The following is a 24,303-nucleotide window of genomic DNA, read 5'->3' as shown; positions in this document are numbered from 1 at the left end:
TACAATGACTATTCTGTCAAAAAAATAACACAACGAATAGAGTTTGTACTCACCCTTAGAAGTTACCACTTCTTCTCCATTTTTGTCTAAAGCAGCCCAACATATGGCATTTTCCTGGCCCTACAAAAATTATAAATCAATATAAAATTAATGCAAAGATACATTTCAAAGTAAGACATTGAACTGGGATATTTAAAAAATACTACAAAGGACTGAATGATCCTTAAGTGACAACACTGTAAAAGTTCATTCAAAAAATAATCCTCAAGTACTGTATAAATGTTTTCGGTTTTGTAGCACTTCTTTTCTAAATCTTTATTATGCAGAACTTAACATTTAGGCTGCTCTAAAATATGTAATAGGTATTTCTCATCTATTGTGTTAATATAATCTATTTGTTCATGATTGAATCCAAAGGTTACAAATATTACATGTTTTCTATTCTCTACTTCTAAATTTTTTCTCTCATGCAATGCATTTGCTTTTCTATATTTATCCCATCTCATCACATTCTTTATATCCTGCCCATCTGCTTTTCCTCCCTTGTGATCTCAACTTTTCTTTCCTCTATTTTCTGATTGCCTATCTATCGACAGTGACTTAGTTCTTCCTACTCCCTTATCCCCATTTCCCTTTGTTCATCCAAACTAGGGTCTTTGCTAACTTCCTGTGCTTCGGCTCTTCCTCTAGTTTCCCTCATTTTGCCAGTATCTCTAACAGTAACTACATATGCCTGAAGACTTGTGAAGCTTAAGGACTGGGCTAAGATGGGTGGAGCCAGGGATTAGTGATGTGTAAGTTTTGTGAGTAAAGTATAGATTCCTAAAAAGTTGCTGAGCCTGTTTCTATAAGAGAAAAAACAAAGAAGAATGTAGACGGACTGCTCCTTAGTTTCACTGAGAAAAACTAATCAATTAGAAGGACTACTCTAATGAAAATCAGCATAAATGCCCTTCATGGAGCAAGAGTTACTAGCTTTGAACCTAAAAAGAACCAATATAGCAAGGAGAGTATAGAAAATTCCTCAATTTTATCTGAACCCAATAATTACAAATAAGCTGAGGAAAATTTCAGAAAAGGTCTATTTCCCAAGTTAACACGTACAAGACATTCTTTAGAGCTCATTAGTGATATTTCGTAGGGTACTAGCATATTCTGATTCTACTATTTATTTATTGAGCACCTAGCATTTATTAGCTATTGTGCTATTACTCTTAAACTAGCCTATAGCTGTATTTCATAAATGACTTTATATATAAATTATTATTTTTTAAAGATTTTATTTATTTATGGGAGACAGAGAAAGAGAGAGAGAGAGAGAGAGAGAGAGAAGCAGAGACACAGGCAGAGGGAAAAACAGGCTCCATGCAGGGAGCCCGACGTGTAAGTCGATCCCGGACTCCAGGATCATGCCCTGGGCTGAAGGCAGCACTAAACCACTGAGCCACCCGGGGTGCCTTATATAAATTATTTCTGAAGAAAAACCACAGGTCTAATTGCTATCTCAATATTAAATGTTATAAGTAGACATATTTTACAAAAGATAATTAATTTTCTAGGTTCTTATATTTAGAAGATTTTCTACACTTATTAATAGGATGAAAACACAATGCTTTTCTTCTAGGATAAAAATAAGCTGATTTTTAAAAATCAGCTTTAAGTAACAGGATCTAACAGAGAAGAAACAAAAAAAATTTTTTTCAAATGTTCAATAGAAGAAAATAAGAAATGAAAATGAAATGAGGCAACTCCAAAAATCACAAGAGGGAAAATGAGGAACAAGGAATATCAGTTTCACTTTACAGCTAGAAAAATGAAAGAACACCTAAAAAAATGGACACCTTTGACTTCTTCTTTTCCTTGTAGTTCTTGGCTTCTTCTGCTGCTACACCTGCTGCTTCATTGAGGTACTTGTTACCAACTTTGCTTTCAAACCACTTTAGGTCCACAAAAACTTCACTGAAGTGTTCCCGATCAAACTGTACAAAAATATTTAAATTCATTAAAAATAATTTAAGTATGTCTGGAAGAATAGAAACCAAACTTTTAACAGTTGCTACTTCTAGGGCATAAGAAATCAAAGAATGTTACTCTCTTATGGGCTGAAAATCAAAAATAAAAAGCAAATAAAAATAAAAGTAATTTAGGTGAAATTATACAGAAGGATCAGTTGATGTAAAAGTACCAAAACTTTTTCTTCTGATATAATTGGTTTCTGCCCATTTATAGCTACCCTGGGACAAGAAAATAAAAATATCTAGTTACTTACGTCTGATAGTTTCACAAGGTATTTCTCAAATCGAGGTAAGTTGAGATGCCCACTTTCATTAATATAACCTAAAAGGAACAAAATCTAAATTTGTACTAAAAGCTGACACTATTTTTTCTAAACAGTTCTACAAAATTCTTTTTTACAAAATATTGAATGTTGGTACTCTAATAATCAAGAAAAAACAATCAGTGTTGGGCTTTATAATTGGCTCTAGTTTCTATGAACATGATGTTACTATAATATAAAACATGTAAGAATTAAAGCAAAATAAAAATTCCAGGTTCATATAACAATCCTCTCACATTTCTTTTTTTTTCCTCTCACATTTCTAACATGTGATAACAATTAATTAAATATGTTCTACAATCTATCCAGATTATTCATTTGATATATTAACTTTTAGGTGAACTAATGCACTGCTATTCTGCTGTTTGTTTTGTTCAGTATTCACTACCATTTATCAATTTCTCACTTTAATTGAAAAATCTTTCCCTTATATTAAATATTCTGATACCGATCCATTCAGAAAAATGAACTTCTATGTTTTAAAATGAAAGGAGCTAAGGGAAACCAACAACTTCTGCTGGCTTTCTTAAACAATAAAAGGCAGAGATTAGTTAGATACCAATAAACGAAGCTGCTTAACTCTTGTCATTTTCTTTGCTTGCAAACCACTGAAAATTACAACCCTCGAGCTTGGTGCCTTTGACCAAAAGAAATCTCCAATTCTTTTCCTACTGTAGTTGTGCATGCAATAATCTAATAAACGGAGTGAAATTTTTAGGGTTAACTGAGTGCTAAATTAAAGTAGCATCCAATGAATATTAAACTTTTCTTACCACCAAGTTCTGGCAGGATGGTAATATATGTTCCATAAAGAAGAGGCAGTGCATCATGATTAATATGTAAATGAGGTAGATGAGGGATAAAATCATTGCCAACAAGAAATCCCATCAAAATCCAATCATCTATTATCCTTTCAATATCATATTTAAAAGTGATCTTGGCCTACAGCAAAACGGAGAAAAAAAATCAAATCATATGGAACTTCCTGCTAACACATCTTTGGTCCACAGCTATATTAATACTTACTTTCAATTCTGAAAACTCATAGTCAATATACTCTCTCATTAAAGACAAGTGTAGGAGGTGAAATGTGGTTTCTTCTGGTGCGCATACCCTGTAATCAGTCAGATTATCAACACAGAGTTAATTACATTTTTAAGGTTCAAGCTTAAAAATGCAGCAAAAATTAAAATAAAACTTATCATTAGCAGATAATTAATTCTTATAATCCAGGCATGTAATTTATATGAAAGCTGCAGGGTAGTGTAAAGACAAAAGTATAATCATAATAGATGTAACATAAAGTTCAAAATAATTGGTCTGCATTATGCTTTCTGTGGAAAAATTCTCAGAATTAGGAAAGCCTAAATAAAATATAACAGATATAAGAAACAAGTGGGATCTGGCCCATTTAAGGTTGGCTGCCAGCAGAAAGCATACTCATAGATAAGTGAGTATATATACTTTTCCACCTACTGCAGTACAGTCTCAGGATTCAATGGTGAGGCACCATCACTTCTTTCCTCTTATCTTTCCCTGGCATGGTTTAGGGGTCTATATTCCTAGCTATTAGCCAATACTCCAAGTTTAACCAGAAGTAAGAATATAAATTGACAGCAGCATTTTAAAGGAATTATATACCATGAGCAAGTGGATTTAGCCCAGGAATACAAGGATGGCTCAACATAAGAAAATAAATCAATGTAATAGATCACATTAATAAACAAAGGAAAAACACCGTATAATCAACTAGCAAAGAAAATATTTGTCAAATTCAATACCCTTCCATGATAAAAGTACTCAGCCAAGTAGGGATAGGAGGGAGCTGCCTTAATATGAAAAAGGGAATTTATGAAAAACCCACATCTAATATATTGATGGTGGAAGGCTGATGGCTTTCCTCCTAAGGTCAGGAATAAAGACAAGGATGCCCATTTTTACTATAGCTATTCAATATTGTACTTGAAGTCCTAGCCAGGGTAATTAGGCAAGCAAAGAAATAAGAGGCATACAAATTGAAAAAAACAAAACAAAAAACAAAAACAAAAACCCCAAACTATCTCTATTTACAGATGCCATGATTCCATATACAGAAAGTCCCATAGAATCCACAAAAAGCTACTAGAGCCAAAAACTGAATTCAGTATAACTGCAGGATGCAAGATCAACACACAAAAATCAGCTGTGTTTCTATATACCACCAACAAATAATCCAAAAAAGAAATTATCCCATTCAGAATACCATCCAAAAGAGTAAAACACAGGAATAAACTTGACCAAGGAGGCAAAAGAAAAAAAAAACAAGAGGCGAAAAACCAAAGAGGCAAAAAAACAAACTTCTAGATGCAGAGAACAGACAGATCGTTCCCAAAGGTCGGGGAGTGACGGTTTGGGCAAAATGGGTGAAGGTGGCCAAAAGGTGCAAACTTTCCATTATAAGATAAGTAAGTCCTGGAGATATAATTAAGGTACAGCATGGTGACTACATTAAAAAAATTTTTTTAGGGGCGCCTGAGTGGCTCAGTGGTTGAGCGTCTGCCTTTGGCTCAGAGCATGATCCCAGGATCCAGGATCAAGTTCCACATCGGGCTCCTTACAAGGAGCCTGCTTCTCCCTCTGCCTATGTCTCTGCCTCTCTCTCCGTGTGTCTTTCATGAATAAATAAATAAACTCTTTAAAAAAAAATTTTTTTTTAAATAAAAGGGAAAACAAGAAAAAAAAAGCTGGCAAAAGATATATACACTAAAACTATAAAATGCTGCTGAAAAAAATTAAAATAGACATAATAAATGGAAAATATCGTATATTAATGAATTGGGAGACTTATTATCAATCTGTAAATAGTACCCAATAGAATCTACAGATTCAGTGCCATCCCTATCAAAATTCCAGTAATATTTTCTACAAAAACAAAAAATCCATCCTAAAAATTATTAATTTCATGAGACTGCAAATAGCCAAAATAATCCTGAAAAAGGAGAACAGAGATGGAGGTCTCACTCCTTTTTATTTCAAAGCTTACTATAAAGCTTCAGTAGTCAAAATACTGTGGTACTGACATAAAAACAACATAAAGATCAGTCAAACAGAATACAGAGCCCAGAAATAAACCCTTGCATATATGTCAAGCAATTTTCAACCAAGGTGCCAAGACCATTCAATGAGGAAGAGCTATTCTTTTCAACAAGTGGTTTTGGGAAAACTGGATATCCACATGTAAAGAATGAAGTTGGCCCTTACTTTATACTATATACTATAATTAGCATCATGGAGCAAAGAACTAAGGGAAGAGCTAAAGCTATAAAACTCAAAATGGGAAAAAACTTTATGACATTAGATTTGGCAATTTCTTGGATATTATACTCTAAGCACCAGCAACAAAAGAAAAAACCTGACTGGACATTGTCATAATTAAAAACCAAATTTTGTGCAACAAATGATACTATCAGCAGAGGAAAAGGGTAACTGTGGAATGGGAGAAAAATCTTTACAGATCATTTTTTCTGTTAAGTGATTACTATTCTTAATTTAATTGCTGTTCTTTCTTCTAATATATATTTGCAGTATGATTTACCTTTGTGTTTTTTTGCCACCAAACCGAACCTCTTCTCTTAAAAGAGAGAAATGTGTCTCGTGACTTGTCAATCCAAGCATAATCTGTTGAAAATGATTAAAAAATGTTTCTATTCTCTAATTTTTTATAGTATGAGGTTCATAAAAGCAACCAAATAAAAAATGTCTATATAAGAAAAACACATGCTTATTTAATAAAAACAATTTAATAGCACATTAAACATACAAATATCAAAATGTGATCCCCTTATAGGTTATGAATGGGGTAACGTAAGTGCACTTTTCTAAGAAAAAATGTTTACCTTAGAGTCACATGAGTCTAATAACTGCTACTCTCCCCACACCACCATCCCCTCTCCTAAGTCTCCCTCTTGGTTTTCACACTTTTCCACTTGCCAGGAGGGAGTAGGTAAGAAATTAAGGACTGTAGCTTTTCCATGATAAAGGAATGTAGGACTCTTTTGGGGGCTAGAATACCTCTAGTATGTGAAAATTAAAAAAAAAAAAAAAAAAAAACTGGAAAAGGGCATTTTCATTTAATTTTCTCATATAGTATTTTAACGCCCGAAGTAAGTAAAATAGTCTGGTAAGACATATCAACCAGTTGCAAAATATATTGTTTATTTTATTTCAATCTTGATTCAAATAAAATAAGATGAAACACTTATGAAACAAATTAGGGAAATGAGAATACTAAATGGTTATTTGTATATTAAACAGTGATTGTTAATTTTTGTTTTATGTAGGATAATGGCATTATGTTTCTTTTTTTTTAAACAACCTTTCTCTTTTAGAGAAACATTATGAAATACTTACAGATTAAACAATACAATGGGATATACTTCAAGAGTCAAGGGGAATAGGAGAAAGGAGACGACAGATGGTTAGGAATAAGAAAATGAAAATTAATTAAGGTGGATTAAAGTAAAAAATTATTTAAATTGGATAAAGGACATAGGAAGAGGAAGACTCATTATATTATCTTCTCTACTTTATGTTTGAAAATTTCCATAGTAAAAAGTTAAAAAAAGCATAGTAAAGTTATTTGGGTCATGGAATTAGCAAATCAAGCATTATTAAGTTATATATCAAGCATGAAGGTAAAAGTACCCTCTACCCTGATCTTGGCAGAATATTCAAAGCCCTAGGATCAGTCAAGTGTGAAGACTATAGAGATCCACTGATCATAAACTATGGCAAGAGTTCATTTTCCAACTGTTTTAGAACCCTGCTAATAACAGAAGTAGCAATCTTTATTATGTCTCCAATATTTATCTCCACAGCCAGAAAGCTCCTTATGTAAGTCTCTTAGATATTTAACTACAATGGCATAAGGTTATAATAATAATAAACATTATACCTACCAAGTCAGCATCTAAACCATAAAGACAATGTCTGGTGTTTGGATCATGATCTGGCTTTGCTTTCTCGGATCTGATAAATTCCATGATTTTATGCTCTCCTTCTCCGGGAGTCTAAATATACGTTTAAAAAAAATGTGGTAATAATGCTATGCTTTAGAACATTACATTTTTAAAAATCTCTTTAAATAAAAAAAGATAATAACCTCATGGCCTGAGAAGTAGATGGTAACTCCTTGCCACGACTTATCTGTAGAAATTTTCATATTTACAAAATACTTCAGATGTTCATGTAACCTGGCCATGAATTCAGTCCCTATAAATAAAAAGTTTTAAAAAGTTTAATCTGAGAGAGACATAAAAGAGTTCCCAAGGACAACATGAAATTGGATCTGAGTGTCTTAGATATAAGATCTCTAAAGGAAGTCAAAACCCCTTATGCTTATCCTGAATAGCAAGTAATTTTGTACCTTTCTCTAGCAAATATTACAACTGTTTCTCATTTCACTGCTTACCCTAAAATGAAGTTAATGTCACATAGGTAAGTCAAGAAATGTTACTACTGCCTCAAGCTATGCTTCACATATTTTCACACCAGGGCAGTTTCAACTCTCTAATGAAATTCAATCTTCTATTTCCTTTGCTGGATTCTCATTTTTTTTTTTAAAGTCATGCAGCTTTAATCAGATTGCTAATCACCACAACTATTATTATTATTACTACTCTTTACCTGGAAAATTATTGTTATCCTGGAAACTGAGTCTATAATGATTACATTCCAGGAAGTCCAAATGGTCAAGAGTCAATGGCAATGCAGTCTTAAACCACAATTAGGATAAAATTGGTTATTAAATTAAGCAATATATGATAAAGGCACTTAAATGAAAGACAAATACCACAGTTAGTGAAAAATCCATGAGTAAGTAAGATTTTAAGATTGTTTTTCAAAGTAAAGGTTTATAATGATAGTAGACAAAGCTCTAAAAAGTATAGAGTTTGTTGCTGCATACAAAGTTAAATTAAACTTATAATACTGATAAATTCATTAAAGTCATAGAATTTTTAACTGCCTTTAAGAAATGCAATAGTAAGTGTCCTGGACTAGGAGAATAGGTTCCCTATCCTGAAAGAACACACTGAATCTGGGTGAGCCACAACCTCACTGGGTCAGTGTTCATACAAATAAATGGTGGGAGTAGGATGGATCTTGTAAGATCCTTCTAGGTTTGGAGTTCTGTGCATCTGGGAGAGTCCTGTCCACAAATACTCTTATTGACATCTGTAAATCCCCAGAGTGGATCTTCATAGGAGCACTTATAATCAAGGTGACCAAAACATCTCCTGAGGACACACAATACGAGAAAACAGCAAGTGGAATCTTAAGGACGAAATAAGTAGAGGCTAGGGAAAAAAACAAAAACAAAAACACAAAACCCCAAAACAAAACACTTTTGAAAAAAAAATTACATTTACATTTAAATCTCCCAGAATTTGGGGCACCTGGGTGGCTCAGTCAGTTAAGTGTCTGCCTTATGCTCAGGTCATGATCCTGGGGTCCTGGGATCCAGCCCCATGTTGATCATCAGGGAACCCGCTTCTCCCTTTCCCTCTGCATATGCTTGGTCTCAATCTCGCTCTCTATCTCTCAGATATATAAATAAAATCTTAAAAAAAAAATCTCTCAGATTTTTTCTCTCAGTGAATTTACCTGGTGTAATGCAGTTGGAATCAAATCTGGCCTCTGTAGGAAGAGTTTCTCCTTTTTCTAATGCTTTTTTTATTTTGTCTTCCGCTTCCTTTGCCGACCTTAAATGTTAAGGAAAAAAAATATCTTAAGGTTTCTGGGGAAAAGTACAGATCTTCCCATCAAGTAAACTGTTATTTAGATGCTTTTGCAACTAAAATGCTACTTAATCAATTTAGGTTCAAAACATAATACAAATTTTGATAGTAACTGATAAAGATGAGCCTCAGAATTGTCCATTTTTAATTAAAGAATTGAGTTTTTCTGAGAAAGGACTATAGAAGTAGAGTATTATAACAATATAAAACTGAGAACATTATAAATAGTTATAAAGTAATTTTTTTCTTATTATAAGTATATAACAAATCAATTTTACAAACAAGCTCAAAAGTTAAGCATTAGGGATTCATTATATATACTATAGTCTATGTTTAATAATAACATCAAACAAGAAGTACACTATTAAAATGATCTAAGATTATTATATAAAAATTACTTAAAGTTGTAATGCTTATCTTTGAGTTTCCTCTAAAAACATTTAAAATAAAAGACTAATAATATTAATGACATCATTTGCCAAAATCATCTCATTTTTGAGGCAATAGGATTTACTAGAAAGAACATGAGTTTTATTTTTTTTTAAGATTTTATTTATTTATTCATGAGAGCCAGAGAGAGAGAGAAAGAGAGAGAGAGAGAGGGGCAAAGACACAGGCAAAGGGAGAAGCAAGCTCCATGTAGGGAGTCTGATGTGGGACTCGATCCCGGGTCTTCAGGATCATGCCCTGGGCTGAAGGCGGCGCTAAACTGCTGAGCCACCCGGGCTGCCCGAACATGAGTTTTAGAGTCAGAAAGACCTAGGTCTGAATACAGGTATCCCAATTCCTGTTCTGGAACCTATTTGTGGCACACTGTATGCCATTGGCATTTAAGTTAGGAAGCTCTCCTTTATGTATATTTCCTACTGCCTTGCTACTAGCTCTATCTACTGTGCCCTGTGGAATTGTATTTCTATGATAAACAAACTCTTTTTCATATGTAACCTCTCTCTTACCAATCTCCTCAATATAACAAACACTCTTAAGATATCAACTTGTTTGCAATTTCTCCAAAGGAAGCCATTTTTTCTTGTAGCTATTTGCATGGTGTTGTCATTCACTGAAATAGGAAACAGAAGGTAGCTTTGAAATGAACTTCAGTTCTGAACATATTAAACCTGAAATGTATCTGTGGAATCCAAAAGGAGACATTTAGGAGATATTTGGATATATAAGTGTTCTGGAGAGAGAGAGATCCACCAGAAAGATAAATTTGGGAGTCATCAGTATAGACACAGTAATTAATACCACTGGTTAAGATCACTCAGGACCAAGGATAGAACCTTAATAAAAATCAATATGTAAGAAAAAGGCAGAAGAAGAGAAGAGAACATGATGACAAAGAGAGTGTCATCACGTAAAGATCAAGGAAAGGGGGCAGCCTGAGTGGTTCAGCAGCTTAGCGCCGCCTTCAGCCCAGGGCTTGATCCTGGAGACCAGGGATCGAATCCCACATCAGGCTCCCTGCATGGAGCCTGCTTCTCCCTCTGCCTGTGTCTCTGCCCTTCTCTCTCTCTCTGGTCTTTCATGAATACATAAATAAAATCTTAAAAAAAAAAAAAAGATCAAGGAAAGGAAGTTCAAGAAAGAATGGTCAACATTGTTAAACACTATAGATAAATGAAGTAATATACAGGGAGAATTATTCTTCAGATTTAGCCGTAAGGCATCTATTTGTAATCTTATAAGGAAGTTTTAGTGGTAGGGATAAGAGCCAGACGGCAGCAGATTTAAAAGTAAGAGATGCAGAAAGATTACAATTAAAGACTATGAATGGAGGAAAAAAAATCTCTTTGGAGAAGGAGAAAAAGTTAACTGCGGGATTTCAGGGAAATATGGTACACTCAATGCCAGCACAGTATTTAGTAAATGGTTGTAGTTATGGTCGATTGGCCCTCAATATCCATTCTATTCTCTTAAGTTTGTCTTCTGATACTGGAGAGGTTAGAAAGCTAAAAAGTAAAGTCTCAGGGTTCCTTGCAGCCAGGTGATTGGATATAATAACTTAGATATTGTCAGCTTGATGCTTCCATAAAGGTTTGGAAGGTGGAAGTGTGGTGAAGTCTGGGTTTGTGGGCTGTGTATTTCATCAATAGTAGAAGAGCTCTCAATATTCAGTAGTTTTGTAGGTACTGAGAAGCAAGGTGTAGGCCAGAGCCCTATAGTCGGGCTCTGGAGCTAACAGATTCAGTGATGGCTTCTTGACTGCTGAACTTTAAAGTGATGTATTTTTGGAGCTAATATTTTGGAGCCTCTGAACTGCTCACCTTCCTGAATGTAGTAATAGCACCACTGGTGGGTCAGTTCTGTGGTGCTGTTCTAAAATCATTCTTGAAGGGTCACTTAAATTCCTATCCTTTTGGCTCTTGCAATAATTTTTATAAACACCTTGTTCTTTGTATTATATCCCCTTCTGCTTAAAATAGCCAGGCTTCTATTTCTGCAACTGAACAATGATTGATAGAGTAGGTTCATATAATCCTTTCTCAACACTAGATTTTCTGGCCCAGTAGATCCCCCAAATTAGTTTAACAAATATCAGGGGAGTGTGGTAAAAACAGTTTCCAGGGCCCAATTTTTAGAGATTCAAATTAATTAAGTTTGGGTGGTATGTGAGGATCTAAATTTTAGTAAAAGATGGTCCTTGTCCTTAAAGATTTCACAGTTGTTCCAATACCTTCAGTGTCTTTTCTCTTTTGATATTTAAATCACTACTTTTTATCATTCTTTCCTCTTTTTCACTGTACACTTCCACCTTCCTTGATGATTTCCATATTTGATTTACAGGTGCTTTTTCTACTCCTTTACCTGCTGTCATGATGAAAGGATTCATTATTCTAAGAACCCATCATACACACTGGACTCAGAGTTTCTATCCATCAATTCTAACAACCCTCTTAACTTTACTTATCCTACTCATATACAGGACACAGCAGGATCTCATTGTTTTTTTAGAACTATTCCACAGGCCCAGGATTTTGACTTTAAAACTCTATGTATCTCTTCTCATCCTGTTACTTTTCCTACTGTCCAATTCACACACTGGGGCTGGTAATACCTCAAGTGTCCTAACTCAGTTCTACTCTCATACTCCATCAAATCACTTTCTCTCTAGTCTCACCTGCCTATCTACCTATCCAATTTAGACCCATGCTCAATCAGAGTCAGCATTCTAGCCCAGGGTGTGGGCATTCAACAAATGTTTGTTGAATTAAATTGTCAATGTTTCCATTAGAACAACCTCTCATTTCACTCTGTAGTTCTCTAGTTCAGGGCAGACTATTAGAGGAGCTTTCTCTACTACAGCTGACCCTTGAACAACCAGCTTTGAACTGAGTGGGTCCACCTGTACGTGGATTTTTTTTCAATAAATACAGTATATTACTATAGATCTATTTTTTCTTCCTTCTGATTTTCTTAATAACATTTTCTTTTCTCTAAGCTTACTTTACCGTAAGAATATAGTATATAATACATACGACATACAAAATATGCATCATGTTATTGCTAAGGCTTCTAGTCAACAGTAGTTAAGTTTTTGGGGCATTGAGTTATATGTGAATTTTTGACCATGTGGAGACTGGTGCTCCTTACATTTCAAGTGTCCAGCGTCAACTGTACCGCTATTTCCAAATTACTGAGAAGTTTGAAAAATTTGCAATATAGAACAACAGTAACAACAGCCCAACACATGCTTTGAGAATGACCTCACTTGAATTACTAATTTGTATACTTGACTGATAAAATGTGATGTAATTAGTTATTTCCATTTCTGAGGGAATTTAAGCAGAAAAGATATTTGAACAGAAGATGCAGTGCACTAAGTCAATTATCTTTAAAATAATACATTTTACTAATTTAAATAGTACTCTAGGGCAGCCTGGGTGGCTCAGTGGTTTAGCGCCGCCTTCAGCCCAGGACCTGATCCTGGAAACCTGGGATCGAGTCCCACGTCGGGCTCCCTGCATGGAGCTGGCTTCTCCCTCTGCCTGTGTCTCTGCCTCTCTCTCTCTCTATGTCTCATGAATAAATAAATAAAATCTTTAATCAATAAATAAATAGTATTCTAAAATAAACCACAAATATTTTACCTAAAACGCCTCCCCCGCTGCTGGTTCATTTTTGCTCGAGGAGCCACACCATCAACAGCCATAAAGAACACTTTCCTAGGTTTAATAATGCGAAATAACACCTCCAAGTAGTGAAAAATATCAGTAAAGATTTTATCATCTGAAATTCTGAAGTGAACATCATCATCATTAGGATGGGAACACTGATGTATGATTCCATTCATATCCAGGTACAAGTTGTCAAATTCAGGAATCTAAAAAATAAAGAAAAATGATCAAGATTGTTACTATAATCAACAATGGATACTTAAGCAGCTGGGAAAAGCAGCTGATAAAAAGCAGGATATAGGGGCATTCTTATTATATAAAAATTGAGAAAATAATCACAGTTGAATAAAAAAAGTAAAGAAAAAATGAACAGGAGAAATTGGCAAGATGGAGACATATGGCTATATGATGCCCCAACAGATTGATCAAATTTACTGTCAGGAAATGATCTACTTATTTAAAATAAGATAGATAACCTGGGAAAATACTAAATGAAGTGCTTGGTTCATTTGGGACTCAAACTATTAGTTTGACATCAAGTTCTTAAAGCCTCAATTTCCTCTAACATGGGTAATAGGATGCCCATTTAAAAGGCTTGTACATGGTCATTAAGAGATTTTACAAATGATTTAAAGCCTGAGTGTATATTTGGTTTCACTGAAGCGGAGTCACTGAGTTGGTCATATTAATTTAGAAAACTTAGATTATGCCAAATAATTTAGAAAACTTGGAAAACTGATTTCTTGTTTTTGATATGTGGATTAAAAATTTCCTAAACTTTGGCTAAGGTGATTACTCTTTATAAAAAGACTTTCAGGGATCCCTGGGTGGCTCAGCAGTTTAGCGCCTGCCTCTGGCCCAGGGCATGATCTTGGAGTCCTGGGTCAAGTCCCACATCAGGCTCCCTCTGCATGGAGCCTGCTTCTCCCTCTGCCTGTGTTTCTGCCTCTCTCTCTGTCTCTCATAAATAAACAAAATTTCTTAAAAAAAAAAAAAAAAAGACTTTCATGGCTCTGGCTCTCATTGATTTTCCCTTTATTTAAATGTTTGTGAGCAGGCAGCCTGGGTGGCTCAGTGGTTTAGCTCCGCCTTCAGCCAGGGCATGATCCTGGAGACCCAGGATCGAGTCCTAGGTCAGGCTCCCTGCATGGAGCCTGCTTCTCCCTCTGCCTATGTCTCTGTCTCTGTCTCTCTCTCTCTCTCTGTGTCTCTCATGAATAAATAAAATCTTTAAAAAAAAAGTGTCAAAAATTAATTTAAAAAAATAAATGAATGTGAGCAAGTAAGGGGAACACTACTGAAACAAATATACACTAACAAGGAAATGAAATGGGCACAACTTAATAGTTGTAATATCTAATATAATTAAAGAATTTTAGAGTAGTCTGGCTTTCATACTAACTAAAAAAAATTCTGAATTTTCAAATGTAAAAATATTAATGAGCTTATATAAACTTAATGAGGGGAATCTCTGAAAAGCTTCAAGTTTTATCATATGTACAGAAACAATACATTCTCCTACTACTGAGAAAATGGTATGCCCTTGAATTTGGGGAATGTAAAGTTTTGGCCTTAGAATCAATGACCACCATAAAAACATACTGATTAAACGCCAATTTATAAAGGATTGTACCAGGCATGACATAAAAAATGTGAATGCTCTTATTGAGTAATTGGCTCAAATGTAATTCTTACAATTGTGAGCATGAGATTTTAAAAGTACACTCAAGATTTACTGTTTGCTTCAAAAATTCTCAAAACTTCAATCAAAATCTCAAGGTGAGCACTTTACAGTTTCCCTAGGACAATAAATATGCAAGAAAGAATATAAAAAAGAAAAGTAAATAAAGGAAATCTGCTTTATATGATTAAAAATTATAAAGGCTTAAATAAAAGATTTTATAAGTAGTCCATATGTATATATAAGAGGCATTTCAAACCAGTAAAAGAAGGGGATGTGGTACCTAGTTAACTATTTGGAAATAAAACACAACTGTATCTCGTCTTATAACACAATAAATTCCAGAAAGAGATTAAAAATTTTAAAGTGAGAGGGATCCCTGGGTGGCGCAGCGGTTTGGCGCCTGCCTTTGGCCCAGGGCGCGATCCCGGGTCTCCGGGATCGAGTCCCACATCGGGCTCCCGGTGCATGGAGCCTGCTTCTTCCTCTGCCTGTGTCTCTGCCTCACTCTCTCTCTCTGTGACTATCATAAAAAAAAAAAAAATTTTTTTTAAGTGAGAAATATAAGTAAAAACGTTATATACAAATATTTTAGTACTTTTAGGGTGGGGAAAGCCTTTGCACAAACCAAACAAATGATGAAGTTAGCAATCTATTTTTTACATCTGTAGGGTCAAAAAAAAAGTGCTAAAAACAGGTTTAACTGAAAATGACAAAATGCAGGGAAATACTTGCAAATTAGAAATAAAGTCAACATTCTCAATATACATAAAATCCTCAAAAATAAGAAAAAGAGCAAATTTTTAAAGTAAGCATGGAAAATGCACAGCGACTCAAAAAAGAGACAAAAGTCTGATAAGCATATGAAAAAAAGTTCAACATGCTCAAATTTCAAATTAAAATAATATATCATTTCCCCCCTCATGTTAGCAAAGATTAAAAAAAATGATGTTACCCAGTTATTGGCAAGGTTTTGGGGAAATGGATATTTCATATATCATTAAAAGTAACAGTCGGCATTTACTAAGCACTCGTTAAGTACCAAACATTGGGCCAAACATTTATTATTCATTATTTCACTAAATTATAACTTTAAAGAGAAATATTTAGATTCCCTATTTACAGAAGAGGAAAATCCCAGAGCTAGAAAAGAGAGAGATGGCATTCACTCCCAGTAGTGTGATGGGACTATAAACTGGTGTAACTAATATGAAAATATATGTCAAAATTTGAAGCATGTACATCTCTGACCAGGATTTCTACTGCAGGAAACTTATTCTGAGAAATAATCAGAAATGTGGACATATAAACACAAGAATATTAATGGAAGTACTGTTTAGAAAAGGTAAAAAATGAAATAAAAATGCCTAATAAGGGACGCCTGGGTGGCTCAGTGGTAGAGTGTCTGCCTTTGGCTTGGGTCGTCGTCCTGGGATCAAGTCCCACATTGGACTTCCTGCGGGGAGCCTGCTTCTCCTTCTGCCTATATCTCTGCCTCTCTTTCTCTCTGTGTCTCTCATGAATAAATAAATAGAATCTTAAAAAAAAAAAAAGCCTAAGAATAGAAAACTAGAAAACTGATGATGGTACATCTACACAATGGAATACTACATAGCTATTACAAATTATGATATACATTCTTATTTGACAGTAGATATTGTGTATAATACAAATGGTCAAATGATAAAAGCAGACTATAAAACAGCAGTCATATTATCCCATTTATAGAAAATATCTACATGTGTATCTGCATATAAAGGTCAAGAGTACATGGAAACAAGATGTTACTGGTTAACTCTCAATGATGAAATTTCAGTTGTTTCTTATTTTCCTTTGGACAATATAACAACTTTTACATCTTTCTGGGTTATATTAATTTTTACACAATGAGCACATACCTTTATAATCTGAAAAAAACCTGTAATTGTCCTTTTAGAAGAGAAATTTTTAAAATTCTCTTAGGTTTCAGATTAGTAAGTAAAATACAGAATGACTGAATAACCACTGTCTAATTCAGTGAAGAAAATGAGAACATTCAATAGAATCTTGCTCCTTCACAAATACATATTATTGGGGGAAAAACAAAACAAAACAAAACAAAACAAAAAAGGAGAGAGACAAACCGAGAAAGAGACTTTTAACTATAGATAACAAACGCAGGATTGCTAGAGGGGACATGCGCGGGGCGGGGGTGTTGGTTCAATAGGGGAAGGGGATTAAGGACAGCAAGGTTAGGATGAGCACCAGGTGTTGAACGTAAGTGACAAATCACTAAACTCTACACCTGAAGCTACTATTACACTGTTAACTAACTGGGATTTACATAAAAATGGGGGGGGGACCCTAAATGCATAATACTGAGTTATGACCTCTGTAAATTAGAAATTCTGATGTTATTTTATATTTTTACCTGTCCTCAATCTCCGTATCTAATTACTCACTTAGGTTTTTTTTTTTTTTAATTTAACTTCCAAAATGTCTCTAGAATCTTACCCTCCTAACCATTCCCATTGTGCTAGTCAATCTCATTATTTTCTCCAATCCCCAGATTTCCTGCCTGAGTTCAAGCCCTCAGTTTTCCAACTAGACTGCTTGCTTCATTTTCTCTCCCACCACATCTTAGCCATTTTTCTTTTCTTTTCTTTTCTTTTCTTTTCTTTTCTTTTCTTTTCTTTTCTTTTCTTTCTTTTCTTTTCTTTTTCTTTTTTTTTTAAAGATTTTATTTATTTATGAGAGAGAGGCAGAGACACAAGCAGAGGGAAGGCTCCATGCAGGGAGCCCGACGTGGGACTCGATCCCAGGTCTCCAGGTTCACGCCCTGGGCCGAAGGTGGCGCCAAACCTCTGAGCCACCCAGGCTGCCCAGTTAGCCATTTTTCTAATACATAATCTGATCATGTTGCTTCTATACTTAAAGCTGTATGATACTATAAACCCTTAATGCCATAAAAGGTTCTGTATGATTTGGCTGTTACCTCTCCCATCAATTCCATATTCTTTCCTTTAACAACATATAGTCTACAAGCTAACTACAGACAGTACATTAAATGTGCTGGGCTGCTCCAAACCTCTGTGACTCTACAGACACTGCTACTACTTCCTGAAATGCTTTTCTTTCCTTTATGCTTTTTCTTCCACTGATCTTGCAGATTCTGACTCAGCTTTCAAGACCCAGCTCAGGTATCTTTGTCTAGAAGTTTTTCTGTACTTACCCAAGGGGACATAATGCTCTTTTCTCTATGTCATATCCTGTTTTTGTGTTCCCAAGGTATACAAGAATGCCAGGTACATATATTACATGCTCTATATATTTTTGTTGGATGCTTAAGTGTAATGTCTGTCTTTTCCTGCTAAACTGTGAGTTCCTCAAAAGTAAAGTCTCTGATTTAGCAGAAAAGGACCGACATTATTACACTTAAGTATCTGGTCATGTTTAGAACTCTTGGCACACTATCTGACACAAAGTTGCAAATAAAAATATTTAATGATCAATAAAAAGTTAAGCTCTCCCTTTACTGAATGTGAAAGCACATGCAGGCTTTAACACTTTGAATCTGCATTCTCACTGCTTTAAATTGTGGTTAAGTATTAACATTTTAGTATCTAATTTTCTCAAAACAGTAGTTTCTTTTTGTTAGTGTAACTTTGTATCCTACTTAGTGTGGCTGCAAAATGTCTTTTTCAAAAAGACAATATATATTTGACTGTTTAAGAGAGCTGTGACCAATTCTTTTGTCACAGTCCTTTTTTTTTAAATTTTTATTTATTTATGATAGTCACAGAGAGAGAGAGAGAGAGGCAGAGACATAGGCAGAGGGAGAAGCAGGCTCCATGCACCGGGAGCCTGACGTGGGATTCGATCCCGGGTGTCCAGGATCGCGCCCTAGGCCAAAGGCAGGCGCCAAACTGCTGCGCCACCCAGGGATCCCTGTCACAGTCCTTTAATCCTATTTATCTGAATCCCAAGATTTTATTGCTTCAATTCATTTTTTAACATGCATGTTTTATTTATTTTATTTTAGAGGGGTAGAGGGAGAGAGAGAATCTTAAACAGGCTCCATGCCCAGCACAGAGCTCACTCTCACAACCTTGAGATCATGACCTGAGTTGAAATCAAGAGTTGGACACTTAACCAAGTGAATCATCCAGGCACCCCCTTAACAAGCATGCTTTAAAGCATACTACATATACTATGCATATTTTTATATGCAATGTTTTTACATACTATGATTCTTTATATGTTATAATAATATGCTATGGTTAATAAATTCCTTCACTCAATAACTATTCACTGAAGACCTATTATGTACCACAAAAGTAGAGATGATATTGTAATGAGGAACATATATATCTGATGAAAACTTGGCCTTTGTAAAACAAAGGTCATACAACTAAGATTACAAACTCTTAGAGCATATGCAGTTCTCTTTGTGATTACAATCTAGTACAGCACTATTGTAATAGTTAAGATCTGGGGTGCCTGGGTGGCTCAGTCAGTTAAGCATCCAAGTCTTGATTTCAGCTCAGGTCAGGATCTCAGGGTTGTGAGATCTAGCCCTGCTCCATGCTGGAGGCATGGAGCCTGCTTCCCATTCTCTCTCTCTCCCCCTTTCCCCTAGCTTGCTTACAAGTACTGTCTCTCTCTCAAAATATAATAATAATAACAATAATAATATAATAACAGCTAAGATCTGTTAAGCACTTGCCATAAACTATACAGATTTAAATGCTTTACAGTTGACCCTTGAACATAGGTTTGAACTGCATGGGTCCACTTACATGTGGATTTTTTTCAATAAATACAATACGGTACTGTCAATGTATTTTCCTATAATTTTCTTAATATTTTCTTTTCTCTAGCTTACTTTATTGTAAGAATACAATATACAATACATATAACATACAAAATATGTGTTAATTAGATGTTTATCTTATCAGTAAGGCTTCCAGTCAACACTAGTAATAGCAGTTAAGTTTTGGGGGAGTCAAAGTTATACTTGGATTTTTGACTGTGTGGGAGGTCGGTGCTCCTAATTTTTCAAAGCCAACTGTATGTGCATTCACTTACTTAAGCATAGCAATCCTAGAATTATTATCTCCATTTTGTAGCTGAGAAAATTGAGTCACAAAATGATTAAGTTACTCACCAATAGCTAGTAAGGTAAGTGTTGGAGCTAAACTGGAAACCAAGTAGAACTGCTGTGGAGCAGTATTTCTTAACCTTCTGTCACTATTGTCCCTCTTGCAGGTAGCTCTTCAGATTTGTTTTTTTCTTACTCCAATGGAATTTTATTACCACAGCTAAACTGTCTGTTTATGCACTGTGGCACTTTAATATGTAACCCTCCACCCTCTGAACAATTCTGGCCTCCTTGGAGCAATATTGTACCTTTTCATAATGCGTACTCTGATGCCTGCATTTTACCACAGTGGTAAAATATACATAACAAAATTTGCCATCTTGACCATTTTTAAGTGTACAGTTCAACAGTGTTAAGTCCATTCACATGGTTACACCAGTGCCTGCACTTTTAAAGCCAATCTTCTATGCATTTTGCTACAGATTGTACAGAAGGAAACACAAGCTAACATTTCCATTGCTCTTGAATAGGGAGCATATCTGTTTTATCCTTTACTATATCTATCTCAGAACAATGTCTTGGCAAGTCACTTATGAGAATTCATAGGAGGCTGACTATTCTTGCCCTTTAAAGCCCCTTACTTACATATACTGCTATATAATTGGCCTACAGTCTTTTTGTGAATAATCTGCAGTTATCCTGTTCTCAGGTCCATCAGATATTGCCCCATTGCTTCCTTTTTCCTCTTGCAGGGATGCCAACACCAACTGGGTCTAGAGGCTATTGGTAGTTTGTCGCCACCTACTTGTATTTGGGGATTCACAGGGATACAGTGTTACATGGTTTTGTCATAAATGTTCTTTGGATTTCAAACTTTGCTATCTAGTTGCTCTGTTTTTATGTGAGGATTCAGAAAGACCAAAAAACAATGCTGTTGTCTTTACCACCACCATCTTCCCACAACCTATTCTTCCTCCAATCCCTTCCTTCTAGGACTAGTTTTTAAATCACTGTGACTGGGGTGGTTGGGTGGTTCGGCTGGTTGGGTGTCTGCCTTCAGCTGGGGTCATGATATAGGGTCCAGGGATGGAGCACCGTGTCGGGTTCCCTGCTCTGCGGGTAAGCTAACTTTTCCTTCTCCCTCTGCCATTCCCCTTGCTTGTGCTCTCTGATTTTGTCTCTCTGCCAAATAAATAAATAAATTAAAAAAATAAATCACTGTGACTTACTTTGGCTTACTAGCTTTTAAATACTGCTCAAGAGAGTAGCTGGTAACCCTTTATGACATTTGCTTTCTTTGCTGTTGTTGTTAAACACATGAATCAAATATTTTTGAAGGACAGCACTTTGATAAGCCAAGTTTTAAACCTATCCCTTTTGCCTTAAAGAGGCTATTTTTGTTCTTCAGTAAACCAAAACAAAACAAAAAACCTCCTTAGGATGGTGAGAAGCCAGGACAGTTTCATCCAACCAAATTCTGCACTGAAGAGTACAGAGTAAAAATATCAATGAACAAATATTATGTTATCAAGCCATTCCAAATAACAATCACATTTTTTCCTCTTTGGAGATAAAGTGACTGATACATGGCAGGTACTCAGACTTTTGTTGAATGAATGACCTAGGCAAACCCAAAGTTGATGTCTATTTCTGCAATGTAGTAGTAACCTTTTTTTTATTTTTATTTTTATTTATTTATTTATTTATTTTTTTTACTCTCTTCTCTGGGAAGAAATATCTTCCTAAATCTGACTCAAATAAATGAAAAATAATCTACTGTTCTGGAATTTTTGGTAAGCTTTTCTTCATTTACCGAATCTGATTGGGATCCAACAACAAAGTATCCCTTCTGGAAGTTTAACCCTATCTTCACGCTCACTGTACTTTTTAAAAGATTAAACCATAATTTAACAAACAGCATGATGGTGTTGGCTAGATTATTTCCCCTGACCAATAAAATGTTACCCATCACAACGGATTCATTGGCTATACAAATATCACAACTTTTTTTGCCCTGCAAAATGTAAAATGGACTAGAGATCTACCTACCAAAATCATTCAACGTGACAAACACTAACGTTATCACCCAAAGGCTAGTTTACCTAATAGAGAACTGCTTGTTATTTCTTTCCACAGTTCCAATATATAAACATTTTTGGAATTCTTGCATTGGAATATTATCACATCCCGGATTACACACCAGGTATTATTATTATTAGTGTTAGTGCTCTAGCAATCCATTTCTCTTTTTCTTCCTCCCTCTCCCGTGCACATGCACACGCACACACACGCACACAAGCACACTCGCACACTGAAGCCTCCAGATAACTGCCCCTGCCCGTCCAAGTGTATTTCTGCTTCTTTTGGAAAGCGGGATTCGTCCGACCTCTGGGATAATCGAAAATGAGTAACAAAAGGTACCATGAATGTGAACCATCGGCCGTGTCAAACACTCTCGGCGCTGGAGGTGGAGCGGGATGCAGGTCCCGAGGAGGGAAAGTAAACAAGGTGACTCGACTGCGGAGGCGCTCATCGCCGTTTGTACGTGGACCGGCCGCTTCCCGGGGGCCGGGGGGAGGGGACTCCGAGCGCCCGCTCCGGCGCCGCCGCCTCTCTGGGGAGGACGCGGCTCCCCGGGCAGGGGAGCGGAGACTTCACGGAAGCGGCCGCCGCAGGACTCGGTTTCAGGACCCCGGAAGGCCCCGAGCCGCAGCGGAGCTGTCAGAACGGCCGCCATCCCCGCGCCTCTGCGCACAAACCAAACCCACGCCGTCGCCCTCATTCAGATCACCCGGCTCTCCTCAAACCTTCCCCCGCCCTCCCGCCGCCGGTCACCCCGCAGACGGCGGGCAGAGAGGAGGCTGTGGAGCCCCGTCCCAGGGTGGAGGGAGGGCTGCGGGGCCCCGGGTCCTCGGCCCCCGAGCCGCTGGCCCCGTGCTCACCCACCTGATGCTCTTTCACCACTTCACTGAGGCAGGGATACCGCTCCGAGATCCATCGGTAAAACTTGGGGACTCCCATTTCGACCGTCAACGCTAATTCCAGTCAGGGCCAAACCGAAACCAAACGCCCCGCCGGGGCCTACGCCGCCGCCTCCGGCCGTCGCTCCGCGGATGACAACACACCGCCCGCCCGACCATAGAGAGCGCTCGCCGGGCCTAGAGCGGCCGGCTGGAGGCCGCACCGCCGGGGCGGGGCTCTAATCCCGGCGCTCGCTCGGTGGTTACGTCCAAGCGCGGCGGCGGGTCGGCTGACAGAGCTGGGCTTTGTGAGTAGGCGTGGGAGTGGGGTGAACGCCTCGTGAGTCGGCTGCACGAGTGTGGGAACGCTGGTTTCTTCCTGACTGCTTCTGTGTCCTACGATTACCAATCTCAGTATTTTTCAACACAAATTTGGAAAGATCTGGTGATTTATTTGGTTTAGTTTATTTTGTTTGGAGAGGGGGAGGCTCCCCCCCCGCCCCCCGCCCCCCGCCCAGGAATATAACCCTACAACAAAGCTTCTTTTAAAAACGTTTTATTCCAAATTATTTGTTGAAAAAAAAAAAAAATGTCCTAACTCCCCTCCACCCCCGCTCAGCTTCCTAAACTCAACATTAAGCTCCACAGGAAATGATACACTTTTCATATACATGGCTCTTGGTTTTTCTTGTTTTCCCCCATCACACTATACCGTACAAAAAAGCATAATTCTCTTAAGCGAACTTAGGTAAAATTTAATAACATTTGTATTTACAAATGTAATAACCTCATTATTTGTAAATACTGTGAATTATTTTAAGTCATCTGCAAGAAAATTTACAAAAAATGAACATTAAAATCCTTAATTTTAAAATCTTATAAAATTTTAAGTGTCTTCTAAGACTACTAGATTCTGTATTCTGGCAAACTCTCAGTATGACAGCACCTTTAAAATTACATTGAGTTTTCATATTCATATTCCTTGGTTTATGTTTTTTCCTATTACATTTTAGCCATTCAAAAAGTTTTATGAAGTGAACTTGATGTGTGCTTTCCGCTTATATCTGTTTTTTTTAGACTAGACTGTAAGTTCCTAGAGGGCAGGAGAGGTAGTAGCTCTGTGCACGAGTCTAGCATAGTGCTTTGCCCACAGCATCTATTCAATATAATTTTTTGTTGTTGCTTAAATTAATCCTTTTGCTAGCTTGAACTTCAAAGAAAATTAATAAAAGTTATAAAATGAAATTAGGCTTGTTTCTTGCAAATACATCTTTTTAGAGCATAAAAACATTAGATGTTCCATTTCCCCAGTTATAATAAACAATATATATTTAAGAAAGCAGTTTAGAA

General features: G+C 36.3%; 1 protein-coding gene across 5 annotated transcripts in view; it reads right to left on the bottom strand.

The window, feature by feature from the left end:
- XRN1 (5'-3' exoribonuclease 1) overlaps nucleotides 1–23,155 on the bottom strand; it is a 106,501-nt gene extending 83,346 nt beyond the window's left edge. For 2 of the 5 annotated variants that reach the window (XM_077864875.1, XM_077864876.1), the window contains exons 1-11: nucleotides 22,940–23,146; nucleotides 13,206–13,438; nucleotides 8,981–9,078; nucleotides 7,479–7,588; nucleotides 7,276–7,386; nucleotides 5,913–5,995; nucleotides 3,365–3,452; nucleotides 3,112–3,280; nucleotides 2,270–2,337; nucleotides 1,842–1,979; nucleotides 54–120 (exon numbers count right to left, since the gene is read on the bottom strand). In XM_077864875.1, the coding sequence (XP_077721001.1) occupies nucleotides 54–120; nucleotides 1,842–1,979; nucleotides 2,270–2,337; nucleotides 3,112–3,280; nucleotides 3,365–3,452; nucleotides 5,913–5,995; nucleotides 7,276–7,386; nucleotides 7,479–7,588; nucleotides 8,981–9,078; nucleotides 13,206–13,438; nucleotides 22,940–23,014 (1,240 nt within the window). In that variant the 5' untranslated portion in view covers nucleotides 23,015–23,146. Of the gene's footprint in view, nucleotides 1–53; nucleotides 121–1,841; nucleotides 1,980–2,269; nucleotides 2,338–3,111; nucleotides 3,281–3,364; nucleotides 3,453–5,912; nucleotides 5,996–7,275; nucleotides 7,387–7,478; nucleotides 7,589–8,980; nucleotides 9,079–13,205; nucleotides 13,439–22,939 lie in introns of all 5 variants that reach the window. The other 3 variants (XR_013361081.1, XM_077864878.1, XM_077864877.1) reach the window with 3 other exon arrangements.
- Nucleotides 23,156–24,303: the final 1,148 nt, after the last annotated feature.

Source organism: Canis aureus, chromosome 22, assembly GCF_053574225.1.
Source record: "Canis aureus isolate CA01 chromosome 22, VMU_Caureus_v.1.0, whole genome shotgun sequence".
Classification (NCBI taxonomy): domain Eukaryota; kingdom Metazoa; phylum Chordata; class Mammalia; order Carnivora; family Canidae; genus Canis; species Canis aureus.
This window is presented reverse-complemented; position numbering and strand designations above follow the sequence as displayed.